This window comes from Natator depressus, chromosome 1, assembly GCF_965152275.1.
Source record: "Natator depressus isolate rNatDep1 chromosome 1, rNatDep2.hap1, whole genome shotgun sequence".
Taxonomy (NCBI): Eukaryota; Metazoa; Chordata; order Testudines; family Cheloniidae; genus Natator; species Natator depressus.
In genome coordinates this window covers 55,764,194-55,783,815 of record NC_134234.1, presented here as the reverse complement: position 1 = coordinate 55,783,815, position 19,622 = coordinate 55,764,194, and the positions used below count along the sequence as shown (strand labels likewise).

Genomic DNA, 19,622 nt, shown 5'->3' with positions numbered 1-19,622 from the left:
AAGTTAAAGGTGTGATGTCAGTGAATTTACAGTAAATCAACACATATTATAATTTAATTTCAAGTTATTTACAGAATACTATTTCTCAGCTAAATGTCCTTTAGTTAGTACATATTCAACTTGCCTGCCAACACGTCTGAGGAGATTTCCTTTCCAGGATAAACTGGGTCAGCGGTGAAGGTTCTAACTCATATTTATCAAAAGGCAGTTTGTCAATGACCATTGGTTCACAGTCAGTGCAGGAGAACTTCACTACAGGGTGAGATGTGCGAGGTGGCTAAACAGAAACATTCAGCTGTTAAGTGTGGGTCTGCACCAACAAATACAAGATCTATGCATACTAAATCTTATTCTGAAACAATATAAAAGTGTTTTTGAAAATTGTCCCTTAGTATCTGTTAATGTGTCTCTGAAATAAAGAAATATGAACACTTTAACTTAATATTTCATCTTATTGAATCTTGAACAGCTGTTGGGTTTAGGTAGGTAGTAAATACTATCTTAATATAGAGTAAGTATATTTAGAAAGTAAAAGCTAAGTATTTTAACTGCTAAGTCAACAGGTCAGGCAAGGACAATGATTTGCAAATGGAGTAGATTATCCTACTCTATTTAACGTCTTTATTTATGACTGGGAAGAAAATGAAATCACTACTGATAAAGTTTACAGATAACCACTCCCCCAGTTTTTCTGTTAACAATGAAGAAGTCAGGTCTCTGATTCAGAGCAATCTAGGTCGCTTGGTAAACTGGGCACAAGCGAACAATATGAATTTTAATACAACTGAATGTAAATGTAGACATTTGGGAACAAAGAGTGTAGCCCATGCTTACAGGATAGGGGAACTCTATCCTGGGAAGTAGTGACTATGAAAAAGATTTGGGGACAGGGATGAAGCATGGGGGATAACCAGCTGAACATGAGCTCCCAGTGTGATGAAGTGGCCAAAAGAGCTAATGAAATCCTGAGATGCATGAACAGGGGGAATCTTGAGTAGGAGTAGAGGTTATTTGGCACTGGTGCAACCACTGCTGGAATACTATGTCCAGTCCCAGTACCCACAATACAAGAAGGATGTTGATAAATTGGAGAAGGTTCAGAGCATAGCCACAAGAATGACAAGAAGATTAGAAAACATGTTTTACAGCAGTGGTCTCCAAACTTTTTACGCACAAGATCATGTTTTGAAATCAAGGTCAACCCAGAATCTACCCCGCCCCTTCCCCGAGGGCCCACCCTGCTTACCCCTCCCCCGCCTGCTGGGGAGCTGCCAGGGGGATTGGATTCCCCCCTCCCCTGCCCACTGGGGAGCTGCCAGATATCCCCCACTGCCTGCAGGGGTTGGGGAGCTGGCAGGGGACCCCTTTCACTCCAAATTGCAGGGATACCCCGCAGCTCCCAGCCACCAGAGGAAGTGGGGGTACCCTGCAGCTCCCAGCTGCTGCGGGCTGAAGTCATGGAGGTCTGCGGTCCACGACCTCCATGATCAAATCATAGCCTTAGTTTTGTTCTTATGATCATATTGTTATTTTGACAAAATATGTAGAATTTTAAAATATTGTGCGCATAATTTTTATTTTTTTGGTGCAGAATTCCCCCACAAATAAGGGTACTTCCTGAAGCAATACCACTGAAGTTGCTTATGTTCTTGTAGAACAAGCTCTCACCCTATGAGGGGAAGGAAGATGCAACTACTGGTAAAGCAGGATATACCCCGAGATCCTCTGCGACGATATAACTTGACCTCAGACTCATTCTGCTATAGCGAGAAACTATCTAGGTGATTTTCTACTTTGTTTTGTCCTTTTCAGGTAGCAGGCGAGAGCATGTCACACACATCAAGGGAGTGAGGTCTTTTTTCAGATGCATGCAGTTTTGGAAAAAACAAAGTACTGATTGGTTCACTTGAAACTCCGAAACTACTCTGGAAGTGAATATCGGACATAGTCCTAAGGAGACTTTGTCTTTATGGAATATAGCAAATGGTGGACCCACCATTAGGGATCCTAGCTCACCCACCCTTCCATCTGAGGTGGTGGCCATAAGTAAATCAACTTTCATTAGTAAGTGACACATGGAACATGTAGATACTGGTTCAAAGGGAGGCTTTGGGAGTGCCGAAAGTACAAGATGCAAGTCCCAATGAGGAACACATTCCCTCTACTGGCAGAAAAGTTCTGATAAGTCTCTTTAAGAATGTGGTAGTCAACAGGTGAGTGAAAACTGAACAACCATCTGATAGTGGATGGCACGTACTGATTGCTGCCAGATGAACTTATACAGAGCTGTGGGAAAGCCAGCCTGTTTTGAGAGAGAAAAGCCAGTCCAAAATGAGGGGTATATCCACTGACTCGGGAGATAAATGTTTTGATGTGCCCAGATGAAAAAACGTTTCCACTTGGCTGAATAGCATTTACTAGTGGAAATCTTTCTGCTATTAAGGATCGTTTATACAGCTTGAGAGCAGTAATGTTCTAATGTCGATTCCCATCCAAAAACTAAGAGATTAGAGGAAGCTCTTCAGAGTTGGGATGCTTGATCTTGCCCTTCTCCTGTGTCAAGAGATCAGGAAAGGACTGGATGGTGATCAGAGACTCAGATGACAGTTGTGGGAGATTTGGGAACCAAAACTGTCTGGACCAATCGGGGACTGTAAGGACGTCACTTGTCAGGTCCTGAAGAATATTCTGCAGGACCCGAGGAAGGAGTGGTTAGGGAGGAAAAGCATACCTGAGATGGTCTGATAAGGGAAGAAGGAAAGCATTGCCCTGAGAGCGTAGCCCTAGAGCTCCTGTGGAGCAGTATGTGTTACATCTCATTTGTTTAAGGAAACGTCCCTCAATGAGCAAAGATGATGTTTATTAGCGAATCATGCAATTCCCACTTGCGATCGATGGCAAAATGCCTGCTGAGGGCATCTTCCAACACATTTTGAATTCATGGAAGATAAGCTGCCAACATGGTGATTCAATTCTTGATACACCACTTCCACAGGATGACTGCTTCTACACACAGGAAAATATAGTTGTCATGTTATCGGACATTGAGGACATAGCGGGACCAGATGAACTGTAAAAAATCCTCTCAAGTTTCTCAGGCTGCCTGGAGTTCCAGAAAGTTGATGTGCACCCTGGTTTCTCAGGGTATCCAAGTGCCCTGCACCATATGGTTGTCCATGAGGACTCTGTAGCCTAAGAGAGAAGCGCCTGTAACACTTATCTCGTCTGGCAAAGATAGGGGCATCCACACATACCTGATAGGGATCCTTCCACCAGATCAGGGAAGGCATTACTCTTGAAGGAATTGTTACCATGGTGTTCATGCTGTGTTTGGTTGATGAATGTACTGTCTGGAGCCAGACCTGAATGGAACATAGGAGGAGTCTGGTGAATGGGGTAGCATAAGTACATGAAGCCATATGCCTCAGGAGGGAAAGATAAGTTCTAACTGGAGCTTGAGAGTTGAGTATAGCCTGACCTACTAGGGCGCTCATAGTTCAAAACCTGTCCCATGGTAAGGAAGTTCGTGCCATAACTGAATATAGGGTGATCCTTGTGAAGTCTACAGGCTGAATTGGAGTAAGGGGAGACTTTTCAAAGTTCAAAGCGATTCCGTCGGAAGAAAGTAGTTAATGCATTGATGTGGTAGACTTATGGGCTTCCTGAGATGTCTTTGCAATGAGAAACTGATCATCGAGAGAAGGGGAAATGGTGAAACTGTTCTGTCTGAAATGAGCTGTTATTACCAGAAAGACCTTGGTAAAAACCTGTGGGGGGAGGGGGGTGCAATGGTGAGGCCAAATAAGAGCACCCTGTATGGAAAATGGTCAGGACCCACCATGAATCTGAGAAAACACCATTATGGGCAGGGTGAACAGCCATGTGAAAGAAACGTCTTTCATATGTGAAATCGGTTTGTGAATAACGTTGTTGAGATTGTGAAGTTCAAGAATAGGTCTCCAACCTTCTTTTTGGGAACCTGGAAATACGTAGAGCAAAAATCTCTAAGTGCTCTATTGCTCCTTACTGGAGGAGGGATTCCACCTCCTAACTGAAAATGGGGGGTTTGGAAGAGAGGTAGATAAGTAAACCCAACTGCATAGTAACAATGATATCTAACACTCAATTGTCTGTTATGGCACTCCAGTTATGGAAACAGAGTGCTAAACAACCCTCAAATAATATATGGCGGTTGGGAAGTGGCAGCCTCATAAATGGCTTGCAGCTCTCAAATTCCTGTCAAAAATATCTTTTCACTGGGGGATGGGATTGAATTGAAATGATGCCTTAGACATGCAAAGTGCAGAGAAACTAGCGTTCTGTACCTTGTGTCTCTTAAAAGGAAGGTCATAAGATCACTAATGATACAACCGTGGAGGAGCCAGTCTAGAAAGGCTGCCTGTGATATTTCCTTTTTGGGGCAGGCGTGTATGTTCCCAGGGTGCAGCATGTGGCCCCGGAGTCCTTTAAAGCATGTATGGACTGATCTGTCTTTTCATTGAAAAAATAGGTCTCAGAGGGTAAATCTTCCACAATGATTTGGATCTCCCTGGGAAATCCTGAAGTGTGCAACCATAACTCTCAGTGCATCACAATAGCTATTATCATCAATCTAGATGACGTTTCTGCTGCATCAATCGCTGACTGAAGTGTGGTTCTGGTCACCAACTTAACCTCTTCTATGACTGCCTGGAAGTGAGCGCTGTCCTGCTGTGCTAGTTTGTCTAAAAAAAATCTGTGCATTTGAGATAGCTGTACTTGTCCAACAGCACTTGATGGTTCACTTTACAAAACTGAAGGCTAGTAGATGTGAAAACCTTCCTTCCCTATAGGACTAGATGTTTAGCCACCTTGTTATGAGGAGTGGGTTTAAAATGTTGCTGTCTAGATTCCTCCCTGGCAGCCTTGATGACCAGAGCATTTGGTGCAGCATGGGTAAAAAGATATTCCACTCCCTTAGCTGGAAGAAAATAGTACCTCTATGCCCTCTTGGGAGTAGTAGGGTATGTGGTTATGTCTGCCATGCTGCTCTAGCAGGTTCCAGAATAGCTTTATTAACTGGAGCTGGTGGTTTGCAGGATATCCGGGAGTTTGTACTGAGGGTCCTGGGCATCCTCTAGGGAGATCTGGAGTTGTTCTGGCCACCCTTTGCAATGAATTGTGAATCTGTTTATGATTGTTCTGAGGGGACAGAGATGCCGGGATGACTGCTTCATTGGACGATGAAGACGGCAATTTTGTTGTTAGAGATGGAACTGTTTCATATTCCTCCTCTTCTATGGGGTCTCAGGAGGAGTCTCTGACTCTTCCCTTAGAAGGGAATGGTGAAATGATTCCCTGGCAGAATGCATGGGCTCTCTATATCTGACACACAGGTCCCAGCTTCTCCAGTATAGCTAGCATGTTGGTTCAGGAGGCAGTTGTGGGGGGCTCAAAGGCATGGGGTACCAACGGTCCTGAGGCAAATGTCGAGGCAGATGTTGATACCAGAAGGCTCCGTCTACTATCTGGACTAATGTTTCTTGGAGGAGATGACGGCTCTTCTAGAGGTTCAAATTCTGCTGAGGAAGGGGAAAAAAGGGTTTGGACCCAACAGCGGAATCAACACTTTTGGCGGAAGAAAAGCACAGCTAGCAGATAGAAGAGGAGACAGGCTTCTATCAAAAGTACATCCCCTGGTGGAGTCAGGAGAGAAGGTCCCAAATGATGGGGGAAACTGAGACTCAGAAAGAGCAAAGATATCCTCCAGTGTAGTATAAGTCTGATCTCTCTGGAGTACAAGGAGTCCAATCCATTTGTGCTGTCAAGGTTGGAGGAGGGAGGCTCCGTGTGGCCGGTGTGCGATAAAGTGATGGTACCTTCAGTGGTAGAAGCTGTGATCATGCTGGAATCAATGGATCATCTTTTTGCCTTGGATGGTACCAGTGGAGTGGATGTTATTGGTACAGAGTCTAATACTGATAAAGCCCTGTATTTATGAGCTTTAGAGTCATGGGACTCAGGATGTACATCGTCTTTAGGGTTTGAACAAGCAGATTTGTTCGATTTAGGCAAAGTTGTATTGGACGTCTTTGAAGCGGAACTAGAGGGTGCTTTTATGCTTGTCCAAGTGTTCCGTCTCCTGACAAGATGCTGAAGAGGGGAATCTGTGGGTATGGATCACCCTGCAACAGTCAGAGCTTCTGGCAGGAAGTGTGCTCTGTGTCAATTCACGCTGATGCTCGGGGGTTGCCTCAGCCTGTGTCCGACGCTAGCTTTGTGGCCTTCTGCATGAGGTCTTTTCTAAGCCAGAATTCCCTCATGTCATGCCTATGGCTAGGGAAAGAGTGGCAGATAATACACCTAGCTGCGACGTGTGCCTTCCCGAGACACGACAGACAGAGCTGGTCATTGTTGCTGACGGAGACCGAATGTGGGCAGGACACAGAGTTTGAAGTCCCAAGTTCTCCCCAATACTCACAAGGGGGTATGGGGATAGAGAAGGTCCCCAAGTTGGGAAATCTAACTACAAAGCTGCTAAAAACTATAAAACTATTTAAAACTTACTATCAGGAACTATATACAAAAGGCACCATGGCTAACTTATTACAGATTGAAGGAATCAAAGGAAAGTTCCAGGCCCTGGAGGTTCTGACCAGCGGCAGCAAAAAAACTGGATAGGCAGTCAGTTAAGACATAGCAGGCCATAGTTATGTGAGATTGGTCAAAGCAGGTACAATAGTTGAAGAACTTTTATTTAACAGACCCATCCTTGTCACTAAAATATTAGTCTGTGTCCAAACATGCCAAGCAATCCATATTTTCAAATTAGTTTTAAAAACCCAGATTAGATCAGATTATATAATTAAACTGTGTGTAGTTCAATAAAGTTTCAAAATCATCTGAACTCTATTGTCCCAAGTAAGTTTTTATTTAAAAAAAAAGGGAGGGGGGTACTTGGTTGAGGGGAGACACCAAGTTTTAAAATATCTTTAAGGGAGCCGCATTACTAGAAAGTGTGGGAACCACGGGCCTAGAGCAGTAATTCATAAAACTGTGTTAAGCCCAGACTCAGATGAATGAAAAAACAGCTCCGTAATACCCAAGTGCACAACGCTGTTGTTGTTTGCCTTTTTTTTTTTTTTTGGGGGGGGGGGGTGTTTTTTAAACAGTTGCAGGAGTTTAATTTTTCTTCAGAATAGGCTAGCCTGCCATACAGCTCAGAAGGCTGTGTATGTCTTACTGGACTGGGCACAATGAGACAATGAATATACACAAACTAAATAAGAACTAAATTTAAGAATAAAATACTCCCACACACCACACTAGTCTTCCATTTTCTATACTCAGTTGAAGCATTTCATGTTCTCTGCAAGCCAAATGCACAGAACACCTTAAAGTTTGCAAACTTTAATAAATCAGAGGTAGGGCACAAAGACTAAAAGTGAAGATCCTCTTATAAAGCAGGAAATAGCCCAAAATTACATCAGTTCAACTAATATTTTCAATCAGTGTTGACTGTTATATTATACTACATTACTAATACAAATTGGCATGGGTACATCCTTTTATTCGTAATAGAGCACAAAGAAAACTAATGTATTGCAAGTGAAGACTTTTTACAATGTGAGGTAAAGTTTCTATTTGTGGTAGATTAGAAGCACTGCTATACTGAACAACAGGAGATACAGGCCAACTCTGCCACTTCTGCATTGAAAGAACACTGTCACCACTAGCTTTTACCTTTTCCCAATTTAGGAGATATTTACATAGAAGTGTCCCCCCCCAGCCCCTAACCAGCAATAGTATGTCCTTTGGATGGTTAAATATGATAGTTTACATGATAAAGAGACGAACATGCATCAGTTCTAGGATCTTTGTTTGCATTCTAAATTGTGTCTTAAGGGAAAATTCTCAGTTTGATCTCTGTTCAAACTCCAAAGAGATACATTTAAGTAAGATGTTTTAATGTTCATAGCATTGTGCTCAGATGTTAGCAATAAAAGTCTTATAGGCAGTTTGTTTCTTAAAGAAGCAGATGTCTCTTATGCAATTATTCCACAATGAACACAGTATGTTAATTGCCACGCAGTATCTTATTCACAGCAGTTGAAACATCTGTTTCTGAAAAGAAATGCAGCAGACGTTAGCCTGAATTTCCTTTACAGTGCTTATATTTGAACCAGGTAACCCAGGATTTAAAACCCATGAACAGGAAGCAGTTAAATGATTTTTCCCTCATTTCAAGTACTTACCAATGTTGGAGAATTTTGATCTGGCCAAAAGGATTCTGGAACAGGCCAGTGGCCTATGGGAACTCCAGTTTTAGGGTTTGGTCTGACATAGATAAGTTTGTGACAGCTGTGCCAAGGTTGGGGTCCAAAAGACCTAGCTATATCCATCTGTCCATCTATACAAAAAACAAAATTACCTCCATAACTCTATATTTAATTATATAGTATTTCAAATTATTTAAACACTTTAAATGGAGTGTGCAAGGATTTTTATACACCTTAAGAGGGATATCCTTAAAAGTATGTTAGAAACCACAATAGTATATACCAGTTTCCAAGTAATTTTTAGCATTTCCAGCAGGAATGCTAACTAATTTAGAGTTGAGTAATACTGTTGAATGCTTACTGAATGGGAGTCTGAAAAAACACAGTTCTATTATCTGATGTACTTTCAGAACTCAATTGAAGTTTCCTTTCCTTATCACAAATAATACTAGACGAATCAAATATTTTCCTGGTGCATGAAGATGACACGAATGAACTTTTAATATACAACATTTCAGAGTTAGAAAAAAGCTAGTATTTTCCATGAACTTGTTCTAGAAGAAGTAGGCAAGTTATTCATATTTAGAACAAAAAAAGGAGTAAAGCTACAGAAATTTAAACCACTCAAGAATGTGGTCATATTACTACATTAGAAAGGAACAATGGTGTCTAACACTGTAGTGCTTCTTTCAAATTAAACTATGTACATTTCTGGCTATTGTTAAATTTGAATACCAAATGCAAATCCAATTGGTTATAAAAAGTATGTAGAATTTTTCAAATACCTTCAATCGGTGAAGGATCTGGTCCAGATTTTTCAAAATTTATTACTACTCCACTTTGCACTTTTTGAACCAATGACTCAAGACACTGATTCAGCATTTTTGGAGAACACACACAATACGAGCGACCTAGAATGAAAGAAAAAGTCTCAAGACCAAGTCTACTATTTTATATTTCTCCCTTCACCTTTGAAATTTTTTCAGACTAATCCATTTAATAGAAGTCTAGCTATAATGCATTTAATTTAAGACATCTTCCATCCTCTCCCAATGTAACAAGTATTCTAAAACTGACAGTATGCTGCATGTTTATTACATTCTCAAAATTATTTTGCCCATTCAAGCAGGTATTTTTGTTTATAAAGCAGTGGCCATTCAGAGAACACCAGATATCAACATCTACCAGGTTATGATATTTGAGGAGCTGCAGTTATATACTATTCTGAAGTACCCTGTATAAAGAAATAGTGTAGTATCTCAGATACTATGTTAGTGGATTATTGTTAGCAAATATCTTATTGGTAACTACTGTATAACCAACCACATAGTAATTAGAAAAATAAAAAAAGTATCAAACTATACAATTACTTAAAGTAACAAGTTTTATATGTACAGAATAGAAGATGTCTTCATAGATTATGATAGGTTTCAAAGTAGCAGCCGTGTTAGTCTGTATTTGCAAAAAGAAAAGGAGGACTTGTGGCACCTTAGAGACTAACAAATAAATTTGTTAGTCTCTAAGGTGCCACAAGTCCTCCTTTTCTTTTTGCTTCATAGATTATGTTTGTCAATATAAGTAAGGATTGTGTTGTCAATGTAAGAAAATGAGCCAAATGACAAATAATGCCCTGCTGTGCTCTGTGTATCAATGTCTCAAAGCCATAAAAAGAGTACTTCTATTACTTCCTGATGGGGAACTTGAGGTACTGCCCTAATACTGTTAAGTATTGCACTGAATCCTTTAAAAAGGTATAGTGCAACTAGAGCATTTTAACAGAACATAAAATCATACAAGATAGCAATGGAAAGAGACTTATAAAGTCATGCAGTCCACATCAATGCAGGATTGTCTCCTACACTATATTTTAAGTCTGTTTTCCCAAGGGGGTGTCCTAAGTTCCCTGTAAGCTGTACAGCCGTGCAGCAGGCTATCAAGGGTCCTGCAGGTGGGGAGAGGTGCCCCTCCCCCAGCCCGCCACAGAGAGGAGCTCCTTCTTCAGCCTGGCCCAGCCCAGCCCAGCCCGGCCAGAGCTGCCAGGGAGAGGAGCCCCTCTCTCTGGCCCAGCCCAGCCAAGCTGGAACTGCCGCAGCCAGGGAGAGGGCCCTCTCACCCGGCCCCAAGCTGCTGTGGCAAGAGAGGGCTGGGGAGTCCATAACTTCCCTTGGTAGACACTGCACAGCCCAATACATCTGTAAATGTTTTTCCTTCCATAATTGCATCTTATTACTCCTAGTTATACCTCTGTGTATCACTGTGTATTGTCTCTTCTACTTTCGAGATTATGCCTATCAAGTACTTTTAGACTTATGTCCCCTCTTAGTCATCTCTTAGCCAAGATGCTGACATTCAGCTCTTTTAATTCTTAATCAAGAAACTAGAAGGGCTGATTTTTGCTGATCTAGTTATGGAGAAATATATAAACAAGTTACAAAGAAAACATATGTTACTTCGTTGAAGCAGCAAGAGAGTCCATTAAATGATTTCATTAATGAAGTTCTCCACACATCTTGGTAACAACTAAGAAACATACTTCATTTTAACTTTATTGCCTTTTACATTTTAAGGATTTTTTTCCTTGTTAACTTAAGGTCTCTACTGAATTCTTGGAATGTGAGCTCCCCCTTGTGGCACACTTCAACACCTTTTAAATGGCCCAAAAAGCCTTTTTAATCCAGTGGTTGAGGCATCTGCTTTACATTCTGAGAAGCGTGGGGATCACATCTACTTGAAGTTTCTTTAAATTCTTTCCTTTTCTCCCTCTTCTCCCACCCCAATTACTATCAAAAGGATCTTTTTTCTTTTTTAATACTTGGTGTGTGCTCATGGTACTCTACAGACAAGACTTAACTTCTAGACTGTACCAGAGAAGTTTACAATCTAAATGAGAGATAACCATGAGAGATTACAAAAGAACACGAGAGGCAGCGGAGGAAAAGGGAAAGTGCAGACATTTGTCCAAAAATGTTCTTCATTTAAGAAATATTTAAAAGCTCTCAAAAGAAAACACACCCCATGGCCTTCAAATGCTAGCATGTCCAGTGCCAGCAAACTGAACACAATCTCACTACCTAACAGATTTCATGATTCTTAAGAATTCTGGCTGAGTGCCTAAACTACAAAGTATATTTTCCCCCTTCTAGTCAAAATTGCTGAAGAAAGCAAATGCACACCCTTTCAAGACTATTAGCAGATGAATTTACTTGTAATGTTACTACTTATATGTCCTAAGAAAGCTGTAACACGTAGCCCCATTGTGCCCAGGGTTTTAAAAAGATTAAACAAAGGAGTCAGAAATTTTCAAACACTATCTAATACAACTGAGCTATATGCTAGATCACTTTTCTGAAAGATCTACTTTGTCAAGTGAAGCTAAGGCACTCACCTCCTGTGACTTCACACATGGGTGTAATTGCTGAGTCATCAACGGGCACACCTGCTATCTGCTCTGATTCTGGAGTTGTGATGCCAGGCAAACGCAGAACTAAAGCAAAGAGTCTCTGATCCCAACGAAAAGGTTCCTTAGTCAATTCACTTCCAGGTAAAGGAGAATTTAGAGGTAAATGGAGCTGAAAAGAAAAATATTTAAACTTTTTCTTCACAAAACAGTGAATTCAAAATTCTAGTAGCTACATGACTGCAATTTATTGTACAAGTCAACCACATGGATATGTAACCCAGAGAAGCTTACAATATAACATAGTAGATTTTTTTATATCTAATAAATATGAGATCCATAATTCAGTCAACACTGTACATAAACTCATTTCACAGCAATATGAAGTTCTGAAGATGTACATTTACTTTTAAGTTCTTTAAACTTGTTTTATTTTAGAATCCTGCAAGCAGAACTGCATTACTGCAATCTTCTTTCCACAGCAATATTAAAATCTCATTTGCCTAAAGCGTACTAAATTAGAGTTTGGTTTTGGTAAGCACCGAAAGGATCCAGGCTCATTTCAGAAAGTCTGTTTCTCTGCATTCATCTTCAATATAAAATGCACCAATGAATGAAATTATCAACTAAGTGGAAGACCAGAATATTGGTGGGTATGATGATCCCGCAAAAGAAAAATTTCAGTGCCATCGGTATCAAAATCTAGCACGAATGATAAATCAAGTCTCTGTTACAGGCCTTCTAGCTTCCACAGCAGCTTAACTGAAGAGTAGATCCTGCTCATCTTTATCCTTTGACAACTTCTGGGGTTCATTTGGTGATTACACCATCAGAACTAAAAGTCAAAAGACTTAACTTGATAAGAGTTGCAATTTTTATAACAATATCACTTTTAATGTAGCACACAATGAGCAATTTAAAGAAGTGATTGAAGCACTTCACCTTGGATATACTACAGACAGATTTAAAAACTTTTAGGTCCACCATGACATGGTACAGGAAGAGAAAAATAAAAAGATTTAAATTAATATTTATGTAAAATGACCCATTTCATGTTCACCCAAGGACATCACAATGTTTAACAAGCATCCATACAGGGAAAAATGCCTTCCTACTGCATGCTGACGACTCATAACATCTGAAGAGAACTATGAAGAACTTTTAAGCTGCTAACAATGCCATCCAAGAATACAGAGTCTTCCCCATTTTATTTTCATTGTCTGAAGAAAGGACAAAGAAGTTACACACCTTATGCAGTAACAATGGTTCTTCAAGATGTGTCCCCCCATGGCTGCTCCACTGTAGGTATGCTTGTGTCCCTGTGCTGCTTGATGGGAGAACTTTGGTAGCAGTGTCCGTTGGGCCCGCACATGTGGTCTTTTCTCGTGCTGTGCCATGAGGCTAGCCAGCGCATGCAGGCTAACCCTCCCCATTTCCTTCTCTACTGCACAGAACACAAGAACTAGAGGGAAGGAGGATGGGTTGTGGAGCACTCATAGAAACACTGGTCTCAAAGAACCATCATTACTGGACAACGTGAATAATTTCTTCTTCCAGTAGTGTCCCTATGGGTGTTCCACTGTAGGTGACTCCCAAGCAGTATCCTTTCTGGAGGGTCAGAACTTCAGAGTTGAGTCTATTACAGATGACAGCACCATGGAGCAGAAGATGGCATCAAAGGCAGAGTCCCCAGCGATGGCACAGTGATCTGCAAAAGTGTGGACTGATGCTCATCTTGTTGCTCTCCAGATCTCTAAGATAATGACATCCTTGAAGGAGGCAACGGATGAGGAGATTGACCTTGTTGAGTGTGTATGAATGGCATCTGGAGGGGTCATATGATGAACTTGGGTACAATGTCTGATACAGTTCGAGACCCACTTGGAAAGTCTTTGGGCTGATATTGCTGAGCCTTTGGAACTTTCCGTTGTGCAGAGGAAAAGCCTAGGGGAGTTCCTGAAGACCTTTGTCTTGTCCAGGTAGAAGGCCAGGGCTCTCCTGACATCCAGGTACACAATATAGCCTCCCTGTTGTCTTGGTGAGGCTTGGAGTTGAAGATTGGAAGGTGAATCAACTGATTCATGTGAAAGTAGGAGGTTACCTTAGGGATGAATTTTGGATGCAGTTTGAGCATAACCTTATCCGGAAGAATACCATGTAGGGAGGATGTGCCATCAGAGCTGCTGTCTCTCCTATTCTCCTGGTCAAGAAAATCACTACCAGGAAGGCTACTACCAGGATAGGTATGTTAGTGAACAGGTGTCCATGGTTCAAAGGGGAGCCTAGTCAGTCCTTTCAGTACAAGGTTCAGGTCCCATGTGGTGACAGGAAGCTGAAGTTGAGGGAATAAGTTTACTATGCCCCTGAGGAACCTTTTTGTAGTTGGGTGTGACAGTTCAGAGTACTCCCCTACAGGTTGGTGAAAGGCTGTAATAGCCACTAGGTGGACGCTGAGAGAGCTTAGAGATAGTCCAAACCATTTTAGGGTTAAAGCATAGTCTAGGATATGTAAAAGAACTGCAGGAGATGGGAAGCTGTGTTGGGACATGCACCAAATCTGAAACCTGGACCATTTCTGCAGGTAAGTGCGTCATGTCTCTTGAACAGAAGCTTTCTAGGTGTTGGAACCAAACAGGAGCCATGCTTTGAGGCACAGAATTCCCAGGTTGGAATGTAGGGTACGTCCTTTGCTCTGTGAGAGGAGGTGCGGAATGGTCAGGAGAGAGATCAGCACACATGTTGCAATCTGAGAGAGGTAAGGGTATCACATCTGTCTCAGCCAAGTAGAAACACTCAATGACACGAGCTCCATCCCTTTTTACTTTCAGCAGGACCTTTGACAGTAGGGGAAATGGAGGGAACATGTAGAAACGGTCCCTGTCCCAGGGGAGGAGGAGAGCATCAACTAAGAATGTTATCCCATCTCCGGTCTGGAGCAGCAGCATCACACTAAGCAGTTGTATATCCAGAGGAGGAATATGGATGTGCCCCTCTCCTATGACTATGGAGGAGCAGGATCAATGGCCTATTGCAAAGGGGGGGCATTTAGGGGTAATGTATATGGGGTACGGTGTATTCTGTTGGGAATGTATGCAATCCTCCAATATAACACTAGGAGGCAAAATCCTTCCAGTGTATGACCAAATTATGAACTTCTATACACTGCCACCTGGACTATGGTGCACCAGTGGATCAGTGGACTTAATCGTTGTAAACAATCGAACTAGCACCTACTACCCCATACCGTATCAGGTAGTTGAATTGGTTTGGACAATACCAAATTTCACTGTGGATATTCAATGGACACAAAATATGGACAAAAGCACACAAAGATTACAAGAGCAACTTGCTGCAAGCGCCAACAGTTGGACGCACTTACAATACACACTACAGGATGGCGCTGACAAAATGTTAACCTTATCAAGGGAGGAGAAGCAGTGTTTTTGGTGGTGGCCAGGATGTTGGACCATATTGCAGTGGTCAGGACTCTTGGTGTTGCTGTGGATTATCATAGCAGCTGGTGTATTGTTAACTATATGTGTGTTACATTGCATATGGAAACGATCAAGGGGGGCACAACCCCCTAGAGAACAGCCACTAATTATAACCTATAAGTAATGTAGTAAGCCCCCCCAGTGTATTAGACAACCCGGACCCAACCTTCTCGGGCCCACTATACTGGGGAGTCTGGAACACTAATTGGAATAGGTGTAGTATGACCGTATGAGAGAAGGTGCAGGGCATGGTACTACACAAGGGGAAGTGGGACAGATGGAGCATCGACACCTTCCACCTTGATGCCTGGCCCTATCAGAAAGTGTGTCGCCATATGTCCTATGCTTTTCCAGGGATACCTGGGCAGGAGGATCCCAAAAGAAAAAAAAAGAAAAAAAAGGGGTAGAGTGTTAGGATATAGATATTCAGGCCTGTCTGTAAAGGCCTATACTCTAAGAATGTAGGTATATGTTTATCATTTAGCTAGTAATAGCGGTATACAAGAAAGAATCTGTGTAAGGGCCTTCTCTCACTGTGACAGACTGAGGCCCTGTTCTTAGGCCAATGCCTTTGGCTAAGCAGCAGAGGCAGCCATAAGCTGGGAAGCGTACGGTCACATCCTCACATTCCAAACTAGTCAATATGGGGCTGTTAGGAAGGTGATCTGATCTATCACCTCCAGAGAAAGGGAAGAGCCTAGAAGATGTAAAAGGAAATTTAGGTTGATAGTTTTCTGTCTGGTAAGAACTCACTTATCAACAGACACAGTTGGGAAACCCTTATGTCTTTACAGATGTAATTGTGAAATCCTCACTTCTGTATTGTTTTGTCATTATAGTTCCCACTTTGCTATTGTTTATTGGCATGGTCTCTGTCTGGTTCTGTGATTGTTTCTGTCTGCTGTATAATTAATTGTGCTGGGTGTAAACCAATTAAGGTGGTGGGATATAACTGGTTCGCTAATCATGTTACAATATGTTAGGATTGGTTAGTTAAATTTCAGTAGAATGATTGGTTAAGGTATAGCTAAGAATATTACTATATAAATTAGGGGCAAACAGGAAGTAAGTTGGGATTCGAAAATAAGGAAAAAGGAACTTGGATTTACGCTTGCTGGAAGTTCACCCACATCGAATTGTTTGCACCTTCGGACTTCGGGTATTGTTGCTCTCTGTTCATGTGAGAAGGACCAGGGAAGTGGGAGAGTGAAGGAATAAGCTCTCTAACAGAGAGCATCAACTAAGGAATGTTATCCCATCTCCGGTCTGGAGCAGTAGCATGGACACTTCTTGTTCAGCTGAATGGCGAACAGATCTGTAGACAGTGTCCCCCATCATCTGAATAGGTCATGAAGTACCTATGCATCTCCCACTCATGTTCGTGTGGGAATTTGCAACTGATACTGTCCACTACCGAGTTTTGTGTACCCGGAGGTACACTGCAGACAGTGTAATGTTGTGTGAGATTTCCAATTCTATAATCTCATTGCTTCTGCACAAAGAAAGGTGATCTGGCTGTGTGTGAGAGTGTGAGTGAGTGAGTGTGTGAGAGAGAGAGAGAGAGTGTGAGTGAGTGAGTGAGTGTGTGTGAGAGAGAGAGAGATCGGTAGGAGGAAATGAGTACAGGCATTTCTGACCACTCTCAGCTTGAGGAGATTGATGTGGAGGGATATCTCGGTGGGCGACCATTTGCCTTGTGTCATGAGGCCATTTAGGTGCATGCCCCAACCTATGAGTGACGTGTCAGTGGCGAGGAGCAATGATTGTGATGTTTTCAAGAAGGGGATTCCTTTGTAAACAATGGCTGGGACCTTCCACCAGTTTAAGGAGTTTTTGATCCTGGTGGGTAGTGACAACCTGTCCTTGTTCACTCTGTAAACCGAACCAAACCATATTTGGAGGCATTGCATGGGAAGCCTGGCATGAGGTATCACCGCCGTGCCCCTACCATATGTCCCAAGAATTGGAGGCAAAGCCTGACCAGTATTTGTGGGCTGCTCTGAATGATGTCTATGAGTAAGACTAAGGATAGGAACCTGTATTGAGGTAAGACAGCTTTGGCCTCTAACATGTCGAGGTCAGCCCCTATGAATTCCAGGTATTGCACTGGAGTGAGGGTTGACATCTTGGGTGTTGATCTGTAGACCCAGCTCTACAAACAAATGTATTGTAGTGTCGGTGACTTGGTGAGCTTCCCGGAGAGATCGGGCTCCGAGGAGACAATCGTCCAGGTATGGATAAATCATTATCCCTTGAGAACATAAATGAGTGGCCACCACTGAGAGAACCTTGGAAAATACCCTTAGGGCTAATGATAGACCAAAGGGAAGCAGTTTGTATTGGTAGCGGTCGTGTCCCAGAGTGAATCTGAGAAATTGTCTGTGAGCTGGTAGATTGAGATGCAAAAATAGATGTCCTAGAGTTTGAGGGCCAAAAACCAGTCTACCTGTTCCAATGCTGAATGATTGTCAATAAGGTGACCATCTTGAAATTTGAGCCTTGACAAACTTGTTGAGAGCTCTGAAGTCTAGTATGTGTCTCCAACCTCCCTTCCTTTTAGGTATTAGGAAATAACGAGAGTAGAACTCCATGCCTCATAGATGTTGAGGTACTGGTTCTATGGCTCCTAGCTGGAGGAAGCGACCTATCTTGCATCATAGTAAACTCTCATGAGAAGAGTCCCTGAAGAGGGACGAGGAAGGAGGTTGTGGAGGGGGTAGGGAGGTAAACTGGAGTATCCAGTTCAGACAGTCTCATCAGTTTGATGTTATGCAGTTCCAGGCACTGCAGAACACTGCCAATCAGTGGCCAAATGGGTGTGGAACGATGGTTGGCTGTGTCAGCTGGGGGGGAATAGTCTAACGGTGCCTCGACCTGCCCATCAAAAGTGGTGTTTAGATGTATAGGGCTGGGATGAAGATTGTGGGCCAGATGGTTTCTGTTTAGGAAATTTCCCTTTCTTTATTTGCATCTTACAGTGGAGCTGAGGTTGGTATTGAGACATGCATGGTCTATGCTGGGATTGTGGACTAAATCATCTCTTCTGTCCCACTGTATAGATACCCAGTGACCGGAGGGTAGCCCTGGAATCCTTCAGGATATAAAGGGAGGTGGCAGTCTTCTCAGCAAAGAGCTTCGTGCCCTCAAAACAGAAGGTCCTCATCCACAGACTGCACCTTTATATGTGGTATCCTCTACCGTATTCTTGTAATGAGAACAACAGACACCAATGCTCATTGACAAATCATATTAAAAAGGCAGGTAGGACAAAAAGTAGCCACATTTGCACTGCATGATCCAGAATCTTCTGGATTGGTATGGCCAGACGATTTGTTTAAACATAAGCAGCACTACAGTGCCATCCCTTGAGACTTCCATTATTAGACCAAGAACAGGATGGGAAAAATTATAGTGAATGCACTGAGAGATTTCACAGATGAGTGGTCTAGTAACAGAAAAGAAGTTACTTGTATCACCACCCTGAGTACAATCCTAAGGGAAGGACCTCATCCGGCTCAGTGTTTTCCCAATAACCCCTGAAATGTCAAAGCAGAACAATAGTATTCTGATGCTAACAGTAGCAAATGTTGCAGAAGGAGCTGGTAACATGAGAAAATGCCTTCCTTTCATCAATGGACAAGAAGTGGTAGCCCATCTGCATGGGCAGTTCCTGTTCCACATCCCAGCAAGAAACCTGACTGGAAAGGTCCAAGACCTCAGCAATGTACAAGAGTAGTTGAAAACTACTTTCAAGAACTATTTGGTTAGTTTGCTCAGGAAAGAAAGGTTGGATACTAGGTGGTAATTTGCTAGATCCAAAAAGGTACACAGGTGGCTTTCCTGATTATTGGCTGTGGTTGTCTCTCCGGAGTCAGGCCTTAAAAGCTCATGGCCCCTTAACAGCAGCTAGGCTGGGGTACTGCCCTCACTCAGAGGACAGTAGGAAAACAGAAATATGCAGACTGCTTAAAGTTAGCCTAGTAGTGATATTTAGACAAACTAATCACATCTGCATTGAAATAGACAGCTCAATTATAGAATGAACTGCCTACAGGATATAGTGTCACTGTAGCCTTTGAAGAATTCTAAGAACATCTGGACTAACAGAATTATGGGAAGTCAAGAATAATCTCAAGGACCCTGAAGGCAACTTCACAATCAGATATATTAGGGTGAAATCCATTGCAGGAATCAACAATATCAGTGTTTCTCTGGGAGGAAAGTTATGTGAGCACATTTGGAGCAGTACTAGACAACAGTAAGTCCTCACTTAACATTGTAGTTATGTACCCGAAAAATGCTACTTTAAGTGAAACCATGTTAAGCGAATCCAATTTCCCCATAAGAATTGATGTAAATAGGTGGGGTTAGGTTCCAGGGAAATTTTTTTTTGCCACACAAGACTATACACATATATATACACACACAGATATATATATATATATATATATATATATATATATATATATACAC

General features: G+C 42.1%; 1 protein-coding gene across 1 annotated transcript in view; it reads right to left on the bottom strand.

Moving 5' to 3' along the window:
* Nucleotides 1-19,622, bottom strand: part of INTS6 (integrator complex subunit 6) — a 73,712-nt gene that overhangs the window by 27,271 nt on the left and 26,819 nt on the right. Inside the window, exons 5-8 of the mRNA XM_074960331.1 lie at nucleotides 11,644-11,827; nucleotides 9,044-9,169; nucleotides 8,235-8,389; nucleotides 125-277 (exon numbers count right to left, since the gene is read on the bottom strand). Of these exons, the coding sequence (XP_074816432.1) occupies nucleotides 125-277; nucleotides 8,235-8,389; nucleotides 9,044-9,169; nucleotides 11,644-11,827 (618 nt within the window). The remainder of the gene's footprint in view (nucleotides 1-124; nucleotides 278-8,234; nucleotides 8,390-9,043; nucleotides 9,170-11,643; nucleotides 11,828-19,622) is intronic.